Source organism: Thrips palmi, unplaced genomic scaffold, assembly GCF_012932325.1.
Source record: "Thrips palmi isolate BJ-2018 unplaced genomic scaffold, TpBJ-2018v1 HiC_scaffold_10, whole genome shotgun sequence".
In the NCBI taxonomy this organism is placed as follows: domain Eukaryota; kingdom Metazoa; phylum Arthropoda; class Insecta; order Thysanoptera; family Thripidae; genus Thrips; species Thrips palmi.
The window spans coordinates 1,795,721-1,813,915 of record NW_023144621.1 but is presented as its reverse complement, the minus strand read 5'-3'; the positions used below and the strand labels follow the sequence as shown (position 1 = coordinate 1,813,915).

Below are 18,195 nucleotides of genomic sequence, written 5' to 3'. Positions count from 1 at the left end.
ACTGCCTCAGGAACTGCTCCATAAGTGGTTCCTTCAGGAATGGGAACTAGTTTTGTCAACCGGGATTACGCCACAAATTAATAGGAATTTAGCTAGAAACGGCCTAAAACACACCAAAATTGATAACATTTTGACAATTCCGGCTATTACGCGACTATTACGCGCATTATTACGCGTGCTATTACAGATAGAGTGAACCGACTATTACGCGAGTGCATACCGCCTCGTTCTGGACCTCCTTGATCAGGGCGTAGATGGATGGATGGTTCTTGCCGACCAGAGTGTTGAACCGACGGTGCCAGCCCTCCGAAAGGAAGTTTGTTCTCGGTTCTCCCTCCAAAGCAGCATCGTGTAGGAAAGCTGAAAGAAGTCAAGCTATACACATCCCAGTGGATCCCAATATTCCACCCAAAGCTCAACCCTTGCGACGAGTGGCGGTACACCGTCTAAAACATATGCAGAAACTTCTGTTTGACTCGCTTGATATAGAGAGGATGAATTGCCGAACGCCCAGGGTATCTCCAGCACATATTGTTCCATAAGGGGCAAATGGTTGGAGGTTATGCGTGGATGAGAGAAGCAAATCTGTGTGCTAAGAGAAAGGTATCCGGGCAAGACTTTACATGAGCTTCTCCTAACCATTGGACCACATTCCAGAAGATATCCAAGACAGACTTCAGGTTGGCGTTTTATCAAATCGAATTGGATGAGGAGTCACCTTAAAACAACAGGAAGTGGCGATATACACTCTGTCAATGTCATACCCCACACCATAGCCATGTTTCTTTGCATTGTCGAGTTGTTCGGTGAGAAAGTCTCAAATTTCTTTCTGATACTATCGGTAAGTTAAGGTTTGTCATGTCTCTGTGTATTAGTAGGTTGTCTTCAAACTAACTAAAATCGTTTCCTTCCTCTTTCCAGGCAGAAGAATCAAGAGGAGAGATTCTCAGACTTTCCAGCGACATATCCCATTGTCCTCTTCTTATTGAGTGCATCAGTTGCCTGCAGAGCCCAATGTACTTTAAGATCCCTGAAACTTGTTTTATTATCTAAAATATTTTTCTTTTCCTCAGGTTCCTCTATCTTTGCTCCGGATAGTAGATTATCTGTGGCAGTCCGAGGCCTTTTTCCAATTAGATGCCACGATGTTGTTTGTTCAGGGAATCCTAGTCATGCTCTCGGGCTACTTCATTTTTAATATTTCACACCCGAAGGTCCTGTGCCGGACCTTAGAGTTCCTCCAGAGGTTAGTTTTAACACCTGATTGGTACCTATTGGTCCATAGATGTTCCCCCATTCTGTTTTTTCCTCAATCAGATCCATGCTTCTTGTCAACCCTGAAACGAAGCCCACCCGTAGACATGGAAAAATCCACATGATCAATACCAGTGTTGCCTCATTTTCGGGAATGCTGGCTGACTTCGAAGCGAGTCAGTCTGCCGCAGGCAGGCCAGCGTAGGTATAAACGCCAGGCGTGGATTGTCGGAACTGGCGCAGCATCGCGAAGCCTGTTACAAGCCACTGACTGGCGTACACCTACCTAGTTAAACAGGGAGAACAGTTGAAACCAAAGACTGAAAGAAAAGTGATACCAAAAAGGACAGGAGAACAGTTGAAACCAAAGACTGAAGGAAAAGTGATACCAAAAAGGACAAAGATAGAGTTGGTGAAGATAAGGATGCTGACAACCACGACCCGGAGCCGAGGGGTGCCTCACTGCTCAAAAAAGAGTACAACTGAATGAAGAATGTGTGGAATGTGCTGATTGTGAGTGATTGTCTGGAATGTGAGAGATTGTCACGAGAGTGTGTAAAATATGAGGGATTTTTACAAGAATGTGCAGATTGTAAAAGAATTAGGAAAGTCAGAGAATGTGTGCGAATGTGTTTGAATGGGCGTGAATGTGTAAGTCATGCACGTTTGACAGTAGAGCGAGAATGTTAGTCAATGTGACCGAATGTGTGAGAATGTTCGGCGTTGTGAAAGAATGTGAAGGAATGTGAAAGAGTTTTGAAGGAATGTGTGAGATTGTGTGTGAGCAAGTACTGGTACTGTGTTCAAAATGAGCCAGAATGTAAAGTGATTGTACAAGAATGTTGGGAGAACGTGTGTGAATGTGACCGAATGTGTAAGAATGTAAGGGATTGTAGACGAATGTCGTGATTGTGTGAGAATGTGAGGAATGTGCATCAGTGTTATGAGAATGTGTGAGAGATTTTCGGGAGTTGGGTCTCCAGTTGTACAACGAATGTGGCAGTGGGTCCCCCCTCACCTGGAGCCGTAAAAAGGCAAGGTTGGAAAGACAAATAATGGTGCATGACGAAGAGTCACGTTCTAAAACGACTTGTCGTGTTATTCCGAGAAACAGCATGACATGTGAGTCTTCCCGTTTGCTGTCGGGAAATAACCATTTCTTGGAGTTCCCCCTAAGAAGGCGTGCAGTTATTACGTCACGGAGTTGGGGAAAGGGGGGGGGGTCGCATCTCATGACCGTCCTTTCTTTAATGCGTAGGAAGGTTAGGTTAAACCGATGAGAAGATAAACGGGGAGCCCTCAAGTGACGCATTCTTTGCACGCCGCCTGAGGGAAAATCCACAGTGGGACACATTTCAACGACGGGCATCTTGTGATCTACTGGTTTCCGTTGGGTTGTTTGTCATTCGTTTCACGTGAGGTGTCATCAACCAGCGTTACTCCGTGGAAGCATGACACCTCGGATAATATTAATGACTTGAGAGAGATAGTCTCGAGCCACGAAAACATGCTCAATTTCCCGAGCCACGAAAACTATTTCGTGGTCAGTGTGGCGCTACTGCTGTCTGCACTGTAAGGGGAAGTCGTATTTTTACAACTTTATTTTACATGAATACCATCGTAATTTTACAACATAAACTCGTAATTTTACGAACGTATTCGTTATTGGCTAAATTAAAGAGAAATTTCAAAATTTTACACAGATTTTTACGGTTAACCTTGAAAAATTACGAACTTTAGCTGTAATTTTACGAAAATGTCGTCATTTCACGAACAAAAGTTGTCATATTAAAGCATTATCGTAATTTTACAAGTTCAATTGTAAATTAACGAGTAATTCCCTGTTAATTCTATAGGACAAATTGTTCGTAAAATTACAAAAGTTTGTTAAATTACAAAGAAAAATCGTAATTTAACTAGGAAAAATCGTAAATTTACAAAGAAAGTCGTAAAATTTTCAAGGTACATTATTAGTACTATTTTCACATTTTTTCGTCGAGGCAAACCAAGACAAACCTGAAAATGATATGGTTGAAGATTTGAATTATCACGTCTGTACTCATTAACTTACGAACAATTTGTCCTACAGAATTAACAGGGAATTACTCGTTATTTTACAACAAAATCCCTAACAGTGTGGGGTGCACCTGTTACCTGGTGTGCAAAGACACTTCAAAAGAGGACAGCCTTCGCAGCGGCTTGGTTCAGACACTCTGTGAACTACCTCGCGATGGCCGGTAAGAAACTGAAGCTGGAAGACTTCGGCTGTCTGTATGCGTGGGTGTGTGCGCGTGCGTGCAATCACTTTTCTTGTTTCCTCGAGCTGCCCGGTTGAAACTTTGCAGGGTCATTTGATACAATTTTAGCTTACCACACGTCAAAGATTTACCTTACTTAAGCTTACTATTTAACTTAATTGCGATTCAGGCACCGGAACGACTATGCCTGAACGCCAATTCGAATTTACTTTCCTATTCAAAGGAAGTTCCACATTATTTCGTGTGTTATCGAGGGTGCTGGCGACGAAAATGTATAAATCTATATTACCATCGACCCAGGTTCCAATACCATCGGGGTGCATTTTTATCTTTCAGTCCTGAGTCTAACACTTCGTCCTACTACTCGAGAATGCTGAGCCTGAATTTGATTTCGAGTGTGCCCTTGTGATCGCATACTTGAGGGTAGAAAACGAACGTCTTTGATAAACGGAAACCAGTGAATTGTCTGACTTCCAAATCTACGAATCTATATAAGAAAATTCAGTAAAATTTTCACCTATTCCATCGATTGTCTTTTATTCTGCGAACGCAAATGTATGCCCCGAGGCACACTTTTCTTAATAGTGTGCTGTGCATGGAGGCACACAGTTTCTAACTTGCGCCCAAGACCCATGCAGTCCGGTTAGCGGCACGCTGTTTTCAAGTGTGTGCCTGGCAACTACACTGTTAGAAACAGTGTGCCTTGCAGGCACATACTTAAGAACAGGGATACATTTTGAGGAGTGTGCCATGCACACACATGCGTTTGCAGAGCAGCTGCTGAAATGTAGGATTGTACCGTACCGTCCTCTCTTCATTCCAACTTCTTGGTGCAGGGCCCTAAAGATGGGTCCTAAAGACCGGGTCACTCGAACAAACACTGATCTCCTTCGGATCGCTCAAACAAATACCGATCTCTATTTAGACCAATTCTGTACTCGCTATTTCTTTCTCTCGAGGTTGTGGTAAGTCCAACTCAAAAGTGTAAGATATCGGTTTCAAATTTATTCGATAATGATGATCTTAAACTCATTGGTCGTGTGGAGTGAAAACGTGTTAATCGTCCTGGGACTTCAAAATGCTCTCGTTCAGTGATAAGGAAATGGATATCAGGCTTCGTTCGTGGGCTGTAAACGTCGTTCTAGGTAGCCAAATTCCAAATGTGTCGCAGGCCAATGCGTCGCGGTGGCGTCCTTTCTGTCGCTGTTGATTTCGAGTGCTCGAGAAAGGCCACCGCCGACATCGAACACGTTCCCATCGGAGGTGGACTTCGTCGTGGTGGGGGGCGGCTCCGGTGGCAGTGTGGTGGCCAGTCGCCTGTCAGAAGTCCCCAACTGGCAAGTACGTAAACATTGGGAGCGCTCTCATCCGCGCACCGCTACATTAGAAACACTGTTTTGACGGAGTCTGGAAATTCTGAGTTGGGCGGGTAACGCTGAACGTAGCCAAAAACTGAGTTACAAGCTAATTCTTTGTCGTTGTTTGTACTTTCCTTGCCGAAAAGACGCGCCTAAAGAAGCATCCGTTTATTGCAAAGAGGTAGTCTACGCGAGTCTTGTGTAACAAGGCTTTTTTCTATTATTAGAAAACACGGTGCAGTTGTATTATAAAACAGTTCTCAAGTACGAAGTCGTCTGATTTTCTAGAACATTTCAAGTCACTCACAAGTTTGAAGGTTCTTAGTGAAAATACGGGGCGTTCTGGCAGGTGCTGCTTCTCGAAGCGGGACCGGAGCAAGATGAAACCACCTACGTACCCACACTGTACGGCTACACATTCTCCAAGAAGGAGTACGACTGGCAACTCAAGGTTCAGGACACTCCGAATGACCACACAGGGGCAATTGCCAGGTATTGTAAACCTTTTGTACGAATGGCTGGTGCCAACCCACAGGACGCGTGAAGCGCTGTCCTCCACATGGGCCGGTGCAAGGTGGCAATCCCTTACCAAAAATGGAAGTGAGATTTTAGTGAGTCCGGTCGCACTCTTATCAACCTTTTTTCGCACTGGTTCGGCAGTGCGAAGTTGATAGGAAAAGGTTTCATTTTTCGCATCGATTTCCGCCCTCCACCTGGTGCGACTTTGGTGCGAACTAAGTGCGACCGCCGCCAAAAAAGGACGCCGAGACGGGCCTCGAACCGAGTCTTTTTGATCACTGCCATTGCCCCTTATCCATTACACCACGGCTTCGCTCTGCGAGACAGTGGAGCGGGAAGCCGTGTGTCTCTCCAGCCAGCGAGCCGGTGACTCAGGCTGCCTCTGCGCTGACACACAACGGCAAGGGATGCAGCTATCAAGTGGCTCTAACTTGCCGCTTTCTACACTGGCGGAAAAAATTAAGGGGACACTTTTTCAAAGTGACCTCAAATCTCGAGTTTCAGAGCTAGAAGGCTGCAACTTTGACACAAGTTGCCTTCAATTGTCCTGAAGACGCGTGCAAAGTTGCACTGACGAGGTTGGACCGGGAGGGGATGATTCACCCCCAGCAAATTTGAAGTGCAAAAAAACGCAACTTTAGAAGCGACCAGCCTGGCTCTCGGGGGTCGAAAGAATCGGAAAACGGTACAGAGCGATTGCCCTTGACGTCCTCTACAAAATGCGACCCCCGGGAGACCTCTACGACAAACCCACCCCCTACAACCCCACCCCCCTTCAAAGTCCACATTTCTTGAGGTACAGCCCTGAGATCGGGCTGGCGTCATCCTCTTGGTCACCCTGATCAAGAGGATACCGCGTCTGAGCCTGTGCACCCCGTTGTCACCCTCGGAGAGGCCGAAACACTTCACCCCCTTTCAACCCCCTGCGATTTGAGGAATTTCTGCTTTTCGGATGGGGGTGAAACTCACCAGGGTTTTGGTAGACGTGACCCTGAACAGCGTCGAAAAGGTCCCATGTCGATAGCTGCCCTTGGAACCACGCAAAGACACCCCCAAGTTAGGGGTGCACAACCCCCAAGCGGAGGGGTTGAAAACAGCCGCGCCGCTGGGTGGGCCTTCCAGACAGCCAAAGCCATCGGATACATGCTGTTTAGCCCTTGAATTAAGGTCTCTTCACAATTTTTAGCCTAAAAACTGTGTTTCGACGAAAAAACAACCCCTGTGTTTGCGCCCTTGTAGGGGCTGAATCAGCAGGGCTACGGCCATGCCGACCGCGGCATTGGATGCGCCAAGGCCTCCTTGTCAGACACCTAAAAATTCAGAATTTTCCAATCACGCGTTTCCAGACAGTTAGCGCAAGTTTCGAACTCCTGCTCACCGCTCTGCCGGGAAACGCTCTCAAAAGGTAGGCAACCCATCGGGCTTCGATTTCAGTTCTTCCGCTTTTTTCATGATTCAGCGGGCCGGATTCGATTTGCTGGGTTAGAGATTGATCAAAAACACAAGCTGAACCAATCTGACCAGCTAAAGCATGAAAAAAGCGGAAAAACTGAAATCGAAGCCCGATGGGTTGCCTACCTTTTGAGAGCGTTTCCCGGCAGGGCGGTGAGCAGGAGTTCGAAACTTGCGCTAACTGTCTGGAAACGCGTGATTGGAAAATTCTGAATTTTTAGGTGTCTGACAAGGAGGCCTTGGCGCATCCAATGCCGCGGTCGGCATGGCCGTAGCCCTGCTGATTCAGCCCCTACAAGGGCGCAAACACAGGGGTTGTTTTTCGTCGAAACACAGTTTTTAGGCTAAAAATTGTGAAGAGACCTTAATTCAAGGGCTAAACAGCATGTTCCCGATGGCTTTGGCTGTCTGGAAGGCCCACCCAGCGGCGCGGCTGTTTTCAACCCCTCCGCTTGGGGGTTGTGCACCCCTAACTTGGGGGTGTCTTTGCGTGGTTCCAAGGGCAGCTATCGACATGGGACCTTTTCGACGCTGTTCAGGGTCACGTCTACCAAAACCCTGGTGAGTTTCACCCCCATCCGAAAAGCAGAAATTCCTCAAATCGCAGGGGGTTGAAAGGGGGTGAAGTGTTTCGGCCTCTCCGAGGGTGACAACGGGGTGCACAGGCTCAGACGCGGTATCCTCTTGATCAGGGTGACCAAGAGGATGACGCCAGCCCGATCTCAGGGCTGTACCTCAAGAAATGTGGACTTTGAAGGGGGGTGGGGGTTGTAGGGGGTGGGTTTGTCGTAGAGGTCTCCCGGGGGTCGCATTTTGTAGAGGACGTCAAGGGCAATCGCTCTGTACCGTTTTCCGATTCTTTCGACCCCCGAGAGCCAGGCTGGTCGCTTCTAAAGTTGCGTTTTTTTGCACTTCAAATTTGCTGGGGGTGAATCATCCCCTCCCGGTCCAACCTCGTCAGTGCAACTTTGCACGCGTCTTCAGGACAATTGAAGGCAACTTGTGTCAAAGTTGCAGCCTTCTAGCTCTGAAACTCGAGATTTGAGGTCACTTTGAAAAAGTGTCCCCTTAATTTTTTCCGCCAGTGTATCATTGCCTTGACATCTCGACTATCATTGCCTTGACATCTCGACTCTTGCTGCCTTGACTAGAGGGCTCATGTTCATTTTATTTTAAGTTCACTTGTTTAATATGTAACAAGGTTATTAGCTCCGAAATTCAGACTACAAACGTTTGATCGGGTAATTTTATCTTGAATATGATACTTTCATCAAAGAAGAAATTGGAGGCAATCATTTCAAAGTTTCAACTACTTCGCAAATCTGAAACAACTAGAAAATAATGGGAAAAAACTTGACTGTTCAATTTCGCTTATTTTGAACTGGTATAGGTTAGAGGCGTGCTTCCAACTCAACCAATGCGAAGTGGTGTGAAGAAAGTGCGAATAGTACGAAGTGCGATCTGAGGTGGACCGGATTAGCACTGGACACACCAATTTCGCACAGTTCCACCTTGGTCGTACTTTCGGCACACCTACTGTCGGAAGGAAAGTTCGAAGGACGCACTGGGGCCTACTGAATTAGCACCGTGGCACACCAATGCACACTAATATCCTCCAGGATCCACACTCCTTTCGTACTTTCGTTTTGGTAAGGGATTTCATAGGATAGGTGTGTGTTTCCATGCTGGGCTGTCAATGTTACTGCAACGGTGAAACGCATTACAGTAACGCGTTATTTCGTTGCGTTACCGTTCCTGATGCTCAGTAACGAGGTATCCGTAACGAGTTACAGTTCGAAAGTAACGTTAACAGCCCTGTTTCCACGTCAATTGATCCAGGAAGCGGAAGAAGGGGATACTCCATTTTGACCATTTTCAGGAGGAACAAAAAACTGTTAGCAGGGAAATCTCAAACTAAACAATGGAATGTTAAAGATGATAACAAGTTAAAAACATGTAAGTTAAATTTTGAGATAAACATCAGGAGTGTCAGGTCACTGCGTATAGGATAATTGTGACTTATCACTTTCCGCTAAAATGGAAAACAGAGTCATCTCAACTTATATTTCATAAACGAAGTGGAATTTGGAGACATGTCAAGTAGAACTATAGTCAGCAGAGAGTGTTGGTTCCTCTGGTGCATTTTTTGGACTTAGCTCTTTTTTCCGTTTAAGTTCTTCAAATTAAAGGGGGGTAAGTTGACTTGATTCTTTTTACAATAGAGACATAAAAACACAAGTTGAGTTATCTCCTATCAACAATATGTTGAACGGAGTCACGTTGACTTGGGTTGAGATGTTTCCATTTTCAGCTAAATTGAGAGTGTAAAAGGGGTCAAGTTGAGTTACATCTTTTTTCGAAGTGGATTTTCTCTTCAACTGCTAGGAATTGAGTCAAATATTTTGGTGCAATGATGCAAACCATTCTAAGGCACAACGACATTATAAAAACTCAATTTGGATATAAGTCGAATTATTCCCTTCTTCCGCTTCTTGGATCAATTGTTTCTGAACGTTCATTCTGAACGCCGCATATTGTTGCCGTTGTTCGTCTTGGGAAGGGCGTTACGGCTCATATTGACACTCTTCGTGACATCTGGAGTCAAAGAGCTCTTTACAACCAATCCAGGCACTGTTCAAATGTTTAGTAAACATTTGTGAATTAGAGGAATCATTTAATTATTTTTTTAATGTGAGTGATAGGTGAGAGATTCTAGGCAACATTTTGGATGCTGGCTTAGGGCCGGAAAAATAATTACATTAATCTTTTTCTGTCGTGCAACTGGGTTATAACATACTGGGAATGCAGTATAGAAATTGGACGATGGGGAACACGCTCGAAGCCGTGTTGATGCACTGTAAATGTCTTACGCGGTGATGAAAGGCTGCACCAACATATCGAGGGGTCCTATTCAAAGGATCTTATCTGGGCGTTCCCCCGAAGACAATCTTATCTTAAACGCCGGCAAATTTCACTCATTTTGAACAATCAGAATAAATACGACGGTAAGCGAAACATATTTCTACATGCACTTTTGGTTTCTTTGATCTTCCATCTTTAGATTAACTTGAACAAACTCACAAATTATATTGATATGTAGCTGTACCAAATGATCAAACTATGTGAAATTCGCGTGCGTTTAAGATAAGATTGTCTTAGGGGGAACGCCCAGATAAGATCTTCTGAATAGGACCCCTCGATATTATGGTGGAGATTTTCTCCATGATACCAACGAAATTCGTCAAAAGATCTATAAGGTACAGTGAATTCTCAATGGTATGTTATGAAGTCTGCACCACCGTAATATGGAAATATGGAATATTTTCACCAAAGAATCTTTACAGTACAACATTTAGAGTATGTTCTACAGTATTTTCTCATGCCCAGAACAAGCCATCACCACCAAAGTCCGTTCTAAAAGGAGAAATGATTTCTGTCTACTGGAACCCAACTCCAGATTAAGATCGGAAGCCCATAGGGTACTTTAACGAATCCCTGGACCGGAAGTCAAAGATCAAAAGAACCAAAACGGCAGCTGCGCATGCGCAGACGCTGCCTCAGAGTGGAGGGGGGACGTCAGCGCATGCGCCGAAGCGGTTTTGGTTCTTACTTTTGTTCTTCGGCTTCCGGTCCAGGAATTCGTTATAATACCCTAATCTACGTTGGCGGAACCTTTCTTCTGGTAGGGCCAAGATGCTCGGCGGCTGCAGTTCCCACAACGGCGTCAAGTACATGCGCGGCGAGACAGGCGACTACGACTGCTGGGTGCGGGCCGGCGCCAAGGGCTGGAGCTACAAGGACGTCCTGCCGTTCTTCAAGAAGTCGGAGGACAACCTGGAGCCCGACTTGGCCAGGGACACTGAGTACCATGCCACCGGCGGCCCCCTCAGCATTCAACGATTTCAGTACACTGATAAAAGCACAGAACTTCTCTTGAAAGCATACAAAGTAAGTTTATAGGTGACGTCACCTTAAGCAAAGCACACCCCGAAATTTACGAAGTATTCAGAGCATATGCAACACTGGTAAAACTTAAGCGTTTTACTACCCTCTGTTTTCAAGCGTTATCAGTTCGAATCTGTTTACGCTTGAAACACTGAGAATCCAAACGCTATGAGTATAGCGTCAATTGGCATTGCACTTCATGTGCAATGCCCCATTCCCATGCATTGACGTAGGGCATTTTCGGGATGCATTGCACGTAATGGCTATGGCATTGCACGTATGGTGCAATATCTCAGCTGCGTTGCACCATACGTGCTATACTCATAGCGTTTGGCATCTCAGTGAACCAAGCGTAACAGGCTTATCCGCTAAGATTCCCCCTATCTGAATCAATGGGGGACTTTCCAGTCTATGCTTCATTTCAAGCGTAAAGCCTTTGTGTTTTGTGCTTGACTCAAGCGTAGAGTTACGCTTTAGTTTTACCAGTGAAGGTCCAAACTATTTAGTTTATAATAGGAAGAAATAGATCGTTGAACGAAGTATATTTCCTCTGTAAGCTTATGTATGATCAAAGTACCTTGTTTTCACAAGATGGTCTTCTTCGTTAGGCGTAGTTTGTAAGGTGTTAGGAGTGAATGCCGTACACAATCAAAACACAGTCAAGAGACTGCGTTTAACTGTGTTTCAAGACAGCGTTATAGAGGAAAGTTGAAACCACATAACCAAACCTCGGTGTGTTCGTCGGGTGGACCTAAACCGACGAATTTCTCCGTGCACTTAGGCCGCGGGGCTCAAAGAAGTCGACCTGAACGGGCCCCACGCGACAGGCTTGGACAGAACGCAGACCAACTCCCGGGCAGGGCGACGCAACAGCACCAACTCGGCCTTCTTGTCCAAGGCCAGGGTGGCTCGGCGCAACCTGCACATCCTGACCCGCGCGCTGGTCAAGAGGGTCGCCATCGACCCACGCACCAAGCGCGTCCACGCGGTCGAGTTCACCGACCGGAACGGTGCCGCCAAGGTCGTCAAGGTGAAACGCGAGGTGAGGACCAGGGGAAGGACCAGGAAGTGAACACAAAAGAAACGCTATCCAGAAAGGCCTCACCGCGGAGCTTCTCACTTATAATCTTTTCATTCAACGAGCCGGCTCTGCATGAACCAATGGCGATAATGCTGATGAACTTAAGTTCAAATCAAATTCCCTTTAAGAGCAAACACGAACTGCATTCACGAATATTTTAAGCTAAGTGATGAGCGAAAGTTGTCGATGTGTATCTCCCTTTCCCTTGCTATGTTTTCTCTAGGTCATCTTGAGTGCTGGTACGTTCCTGTCACCTCAGCTGCTCATGGTGTCCGGTGTCGGACCTGTCAAGCAGCTGCGGCAGGCCAAGATACCCTCATCGTGGACGCCCCTGCTGTGGGCCAGAACCTGCAAGTAGGTAACAGGTTAGGGAAGTTCTGCACTGCAAGATCTACTGTGTACTTCATCCTATGATCCTTGATCCTATGATCCTTCATGACATCTATGAGTGAAATTACACATCTGATGATAGAATCACATTAAGCGGCTGGCAAAAGTTTAAAATTGACTAGAAGTGTATTTGAGGGAGCTCACCATCATCTTATCAATGAAATCAACCGCCGTGTGCGTGTTCAAGTATACACATGTGTACATACTTGAGTGTATATACTCCTTGATGTAAATTTTTCTATCGCTCTCCAATAGAAACTTGTTAGCACATCCCCTGTTAAGACCACAGTGGATATAGTAGTGTGCAATCAAAGCGGTGGAGTCAAGAACATTTGCGATATTATCGCGTTGGCTTCAATACATCAGTCCCGCAGGAGAAATACCAAACTGGAACTTCTTGTTTTATTTCAGGACCATTTGAACACTGTCGCGAGTCCAGTTATCAACCTTTCGCGGCCCACGTCTGTACCCACGGCCGATCAGATGACGTCCGACGCGAAGAACTACGCCCAAGTAATCCCCCCCATTGCTAACAATCATAACCACTATTACCCGAGATTCCATTTCACTACTTATAAACCTGTCCACACATGCTTACAGATGCATACGTACACGTTTAAAACCTTACGAAGTGTTTTGGACACATGTAAGGTACAAACTGTTTACTTTGTAGTACGACGAAATATTTCGTAATTCATTAACTATTCTCTCCGTAAGTTCGTGTGTGCTCAAAATACTTTGTCCCAGCAGACTACTTTTCTTTGCAACGCCCAAAATAGTTTGTAATGTTTTCAGAGTGTACGATTACTCATGCATTGGCCGAGTACACTCTTAGATGTGATTGGCCCCGTAAGTTGGTGCAACGCATACGCATTTTCAAAGTGTACTTAGGAAGTATTCAATGTAAGTGTGAACTGAGAGGAAAGCATTTGTAAGTGTCACTGCAAGAAAAGGCGACATAACTACAACAAAACATTGCCAATTTTATTTATCAGGGGTTATTTGCGGTAATTTGAGAAAAACAATTATTGTATAAAGAACAGTGGGGCCAGCCTGGACCAGCATGACGAGTGCAGTCCAGTCCTCGTCCTACTTTAGTTCTGGTTGTACTTTTTGTAGTCCGCGGTGTACTTCTTTTCAAAGTTTCCGTCGTACTTTTGTCGTACAATGCGCACTTTACCTTGCAGTGGTGTACTTAAGAACAAAGCTAGGTTTTAGGGATAATTTTAACACCATTGTTTTCCATCTGCATAGAACGGCAAGGGCCCTCTTACCAGTCACGGGGTTGCCGGTGTCATGGTTCGCGAGCGCAGCCCACTGCAAGCGAAGAACGAGAAGCGCCCGGCCATGCTCATTCAGCACCACGGCACCTGGGCCAACAGCAAACCGTTGCTGCCCTACTGCCCGGAAAAGAAGGCGGTCCAAAACAGCACGGCGTCGTACTACAACCAGGTTAGGTTGGCCTTTCTGATCTCAGTTACACCGGTGTACTTATAGGTATTTGTTTAGTGGCTTAGGTTTAGGTTTTTGTTTAGGTTTAGCCCAGTGTTTAGGTAAAACACTGCGGCCAAAAAGTACGGAAAATTCTGTTGATTTTTTTTTGCCACGACTCTCCCTAGGCTCTTACAGTATCCTCCGTAGCACCGTACAGTCTTCTCCGTAGGACCTGGAAGACTGTATAGTGCTACGGAGATCACTGTAAGGTTCTACGGAGAAGACTGTTAGGCCTTACAGAGAATACTGGAAGGTCCTACGGAGGAAATTGACAAGGGGCGTACGGAGAATCACAACAAGCTTGCGGAATTTTCCGTGGCTTTTTGCCACAGTGAGAATGAGAGAATGGGATGTAATGAAGAGCAACAAGAAAAACGTCGCCTTGTCAATGTGTCTGAAAACTGTCGTTCTTTTCAGATTGCTCTCGACATCGTGCTCTTGCATCCGCGAGGAACAGGCGAGGTGCGACTGAATGTGACTCACCCCCATGAGGCGCCGGTCATCTTCCAGAACGTGTTCAGAGACCCCGAGGTGAGAACAATACCTTTCAACGCGGCAGGTCCGAAATTCTTCCACCACTCTACAGTAAATGAAAGAGTGCGTACAGAGATTCTTTAAGAACCTAAGTTGTCAAGAATTTTGGGCATCTTCAAACTTGTTCTGGGGAAATGGGCGTGTATGAGCGGCATTTAACTGACAGCAAAAATAATCTGTTTTAGGTTAGGTAAATCTTTACAAGCGTCAAGAAATGGTGTAATACGCGAGCAGCCAGGAGAGACGGGGGGTGGATAACGACTCTGGTACCGGCTGATTTTACCTGGACGGCAATCAAGTGATACACGGATCAATATTGGTGATTTTTCAGTGAAATTCATAGGTAATCCAAGGCGTAATCGGGTTGGTCCAGCTGACACGAAAACAAACAGTCGCTACCCCCTCGCACCAAAGTCTTGTCATGAATTTTTGAATTAAAACTTAGCCGTGACACCTCATGATGTCAGCTTTGCCGACATCAGGCAACCCTGCCGTAGATATAAATTATTGGTCTGTCGAGACCTAATTTAGATAATGAATCTCTCCATGCCATTCCCGCCTTCTCGTGCGTAGCTTGTCTTGAATCCGACATGTGGCGTAGTCAATTTTACCCACATGTTATGCTCCTTTTACTGCAGGACCTTCGTGTCTACGCTGCTGGCTTGAAACAAGCCGTGGACCGCTTCAATTCGTCTCGTACACTGCGAGAGGAGGGCGCGACTGTGTCAATGCCCTGGACAACGTGCGGTGGACACCAGCAGGGCAGCCAGTCATGGTAAACGCTCCGCTGACGTGCAGAAGAAAAACTTTGCTGGTTTTTGACCTTTCTTTTCTAGGGCTCCTATGAACAAAGACAGATCTACATCGCGTCGCGTTAACAGACAAAAGTGTTGCATAGGGTGCACCAACAAAGGCATTTCTGAGTTCAGGAGTCCTGATTCCAAACAAACTGTCAACCTTATATGCAGCCACTGTTTTTCATTTTTCAGCATGACATTTTCACATTCTTAATTCACAAGCACAGCACAAATATCTCTAATCGAAAATTACACTTTCTGCAGTCCCGGTTGGAAAGTTTGGACTTGAGCCGTGGACCGAAGTTCCCAAACTGCAGCATGTCAAAATGTGAAAAAAACTGAAGATATTGTTTACATACTGGACCGAAGCCCGGACAGTAGTAAAGAATTCAGTTTGGATGCACTTTCGAAGAAGTTCGTTTAGAGTTTTCACTAAATTTAAAATGACGCCTCAATTTTAAGTTTCATGCTGTCGTCTCGCACACTCTCAGCACGTTACTGAATTTTTCCTCATTAATTACACATTCGTGTAAACAGCAATAATACTTAGTATTTTTTTTAAGTATGACTAATTTCCTTTGTAAAATTATGTACAAAACAAAATTCTCAGTACAGTGTTTAATATTTCCTGAGTAGTTCTTTAAAAAAAAAAGAGGAAAATTACGTGTTATGGTTGCACAAATTACTCGCATAAGTACTGACAAAATGAGCAGAAAGTCTGTAACGTGCTGAGAGTGCATCATCACTTACAACTTCAATGTGTCAGTTGGTTCAATGGCTGTCTGCAGGTACGAGTGCGTGGTGCGCTCGGCGGGCGGTGTGACGTGGGGCCACGGCGTGGGGACCTGCAGCATCGGCCGCGTGGTGGACAGCCGCCTGCGCGTCCAGGGCGTGCAGGGCCTGCGCGTGGCCGACGCGTCCGTCATGCCGTGCGTCCCGGGCGGCAACACCAACGGGCCCACCATCATGATCGGCGAGCGGGCCGCGCACTTCATCAAGGAGGAGCACCGCGCTGGCTGAGGCTCGCCCAGGGTTGGCTACACTGCAAGAAAAAGTGTGACAAAATGTACAACAAAAACTACAATAAAAGTACAACAGGGATTGTAGAAAGTACAACGAGAATTGTACAAACCACAACGAGGCCCGGACTGCACAGCACTTGTCAGCCGGTTCCATTGTACTTTGTACAACAGTTGTTGTCGTGCTTTGAAAGTTGAATAAAAACTTGAAAAAAATTGCCAGAAATTTGTGTACTTTTGTTGTGGTTTTTTCTTGCTGTGTATGGCGGAGGTCCGGCTGCCGTGCGACCTTGAAACAATCTCTGCGGTTTCGCAAAAAAATTTCATTTAATTTACAGCAGGAGCACTGGACGTGCCAATTTGATCGATTTTCAGTTTCGAGTAGTTCAAAATAAAAGTAAGGGAGGGTGGGGCAGTTTGAAACAGAATTTGGAATTTCGTTATTATAATCGTACTGTGGGTCTATATGCTGCGTGTTTGCACTAGATTAATAGAATGACTCATTATCTAGACTAGAAAACGCCCCCAGACGCTTACAAGTTCGTTCAACGTTAATAATAAGTTGAAACTCCAACCCTTGCATCTGTTTCAAAGTGCCCCAGGCCGGGGCAGTTTGAAACAGCGATGGGGCAGTTCGAAACAGCTGTATGGAAGTCAACACGGGCCAAGAAGAGCCGCGTACACAACTCCAATAGATTCAAATAGACTCAAATAGACGTTGCCATGCAAGTGCTGACATTTTTACGAACTTTTTCAACATTTTTTATAATAATTTAAAAGCCAAAAACGCATATTTTTCAAAATGCGAATTTTTTGAAAATGCGTTTGGCAATGGATTCGTCTCAGAGAGGCGAACAAAAGTTGTTAACACACATTACTGTTTTGGAGTTGAAATAAAGGCCTTTTTCTGTCCGTAAAGTTTACAACAGTCTATAAATGTTGCATTTTGATGCAAGTCACGGGTCAAACATACAACGTCTCCATCAATGCCATCTGGAATTACGAACTTCCATCATCATGGTCGCTTTCCATAACATAAAACGTTTTTGCTAGTGATATTGCTGTGTTTCTAACTGCCCCATCCACTTCTGTTTCAAACTGCCCCAGAGGGCACCATTCCTGTTGTGTTGCTCCCCGCCGGACTTGGTGAGGACTACGTCAGTGTCCGAGGGTGCGTTACGCTTGCCTAATATGGTACTAAAAGATGAATTAAAAGCGCGGGGGATGATCGCTCACTAGCGAAACCCAGACGGAAACTCCCTTGACTTAGAAATTTAAGTTTAGGCCAATTTCAGTGTTACCGAAGTTTCACCTTTTTTTCAAGGCCACTAAAGTGCACCGTTGACGACCTGTCGATCGCAAATCAGTAAGATCATGAAAATAGAAGATTGTGCACACTCACATTTCCTTCGGCAGCCCTCATTGCTTTAATATTGGTGTTTGTTTCAAACTGCCCCTGTTTCAAACTGCCCCACCCTCCCTTACTAGATCTCTCCTGATTTCTGCCTATTTCTAGAATGTTGGAATGCGTCGAGGTTCGAAACCTGTACGAGAACGCGTTCTCGGGATAGATCGACTTTTACTTTAGGCCTATAGCACCAACCGAGTTAAATTGGCCCACGAAAATCAATTGTGGGCCAAAACAGACTATTTTTAAAACAGCCACAGCTTAGTAAATATGGATGATAGACGGGGCTACTATGCTGCAAAACGTAGTCCAAGGACCATAGTTAAAGGCCGCACATGCACTTTTGTCACCAGGTCAAAATTAAAGGCCTTAATTTGGAAGTTTCAAAAATGTGACCCACAATTGATTTTTTACCTTATATTACTTTGTAGGATGAAAATGATGGCAATCATGATCATGTAGAATATTACTCCATATTTTATGGATCTGAATCTCTTAAATCTCATTCAACAAACGTTAATGATAGACAGCAGATGGTACTCGTTTGGTTTTCTTCTGCGGGATAGTGTATTGGCTCCATCCAAAGATAATTTAGAATTTTGTATGAAATAGACCAATGAAATACATAGACCAGAGCGAGCTGGCCGGTGTTGGTACTAGCCGTGCCGAGCTGCACCGCCCCCCGC

The 18,195-nt window shown here is 45.3% G+C and overlaps 1 protein-coding gene across 1 annotated transcript; it reads left to right on the top strand.

Annotated features, from left to right (window-relative positions):
- The first annotated feature begins 3,394 nt into the window (after positions 1–3,394).
- Positions 3,395–16,327, top strand: LOC117654261 (glucose dehydrogenase [FAD, quinone]-like). Its single transcript, XM_034400673.1, is given in 12 exon segments — positions 3,395–3,491; positions 4,684–4,853; positions 5,220–5,362; positions 10,528–10,789; positions 11,568–11,828; positions 12,091–12,178; positions 12,181–12,221; positions 12,669–12,770; positions 13,512–13,709; positions 14,169–14,282; positions 14,924–15,060; positions 15,871–16,327. Coding segments are annotated over 12 exon segments (1,755 nt in total). The 5' UTR covers positions 3,395–3,484; the 3' UTR covers positions 16,103–16,327.
- The last annotated feature ends 1,868 nt before the right edge of the window (positions 16,328–18,195 follow it).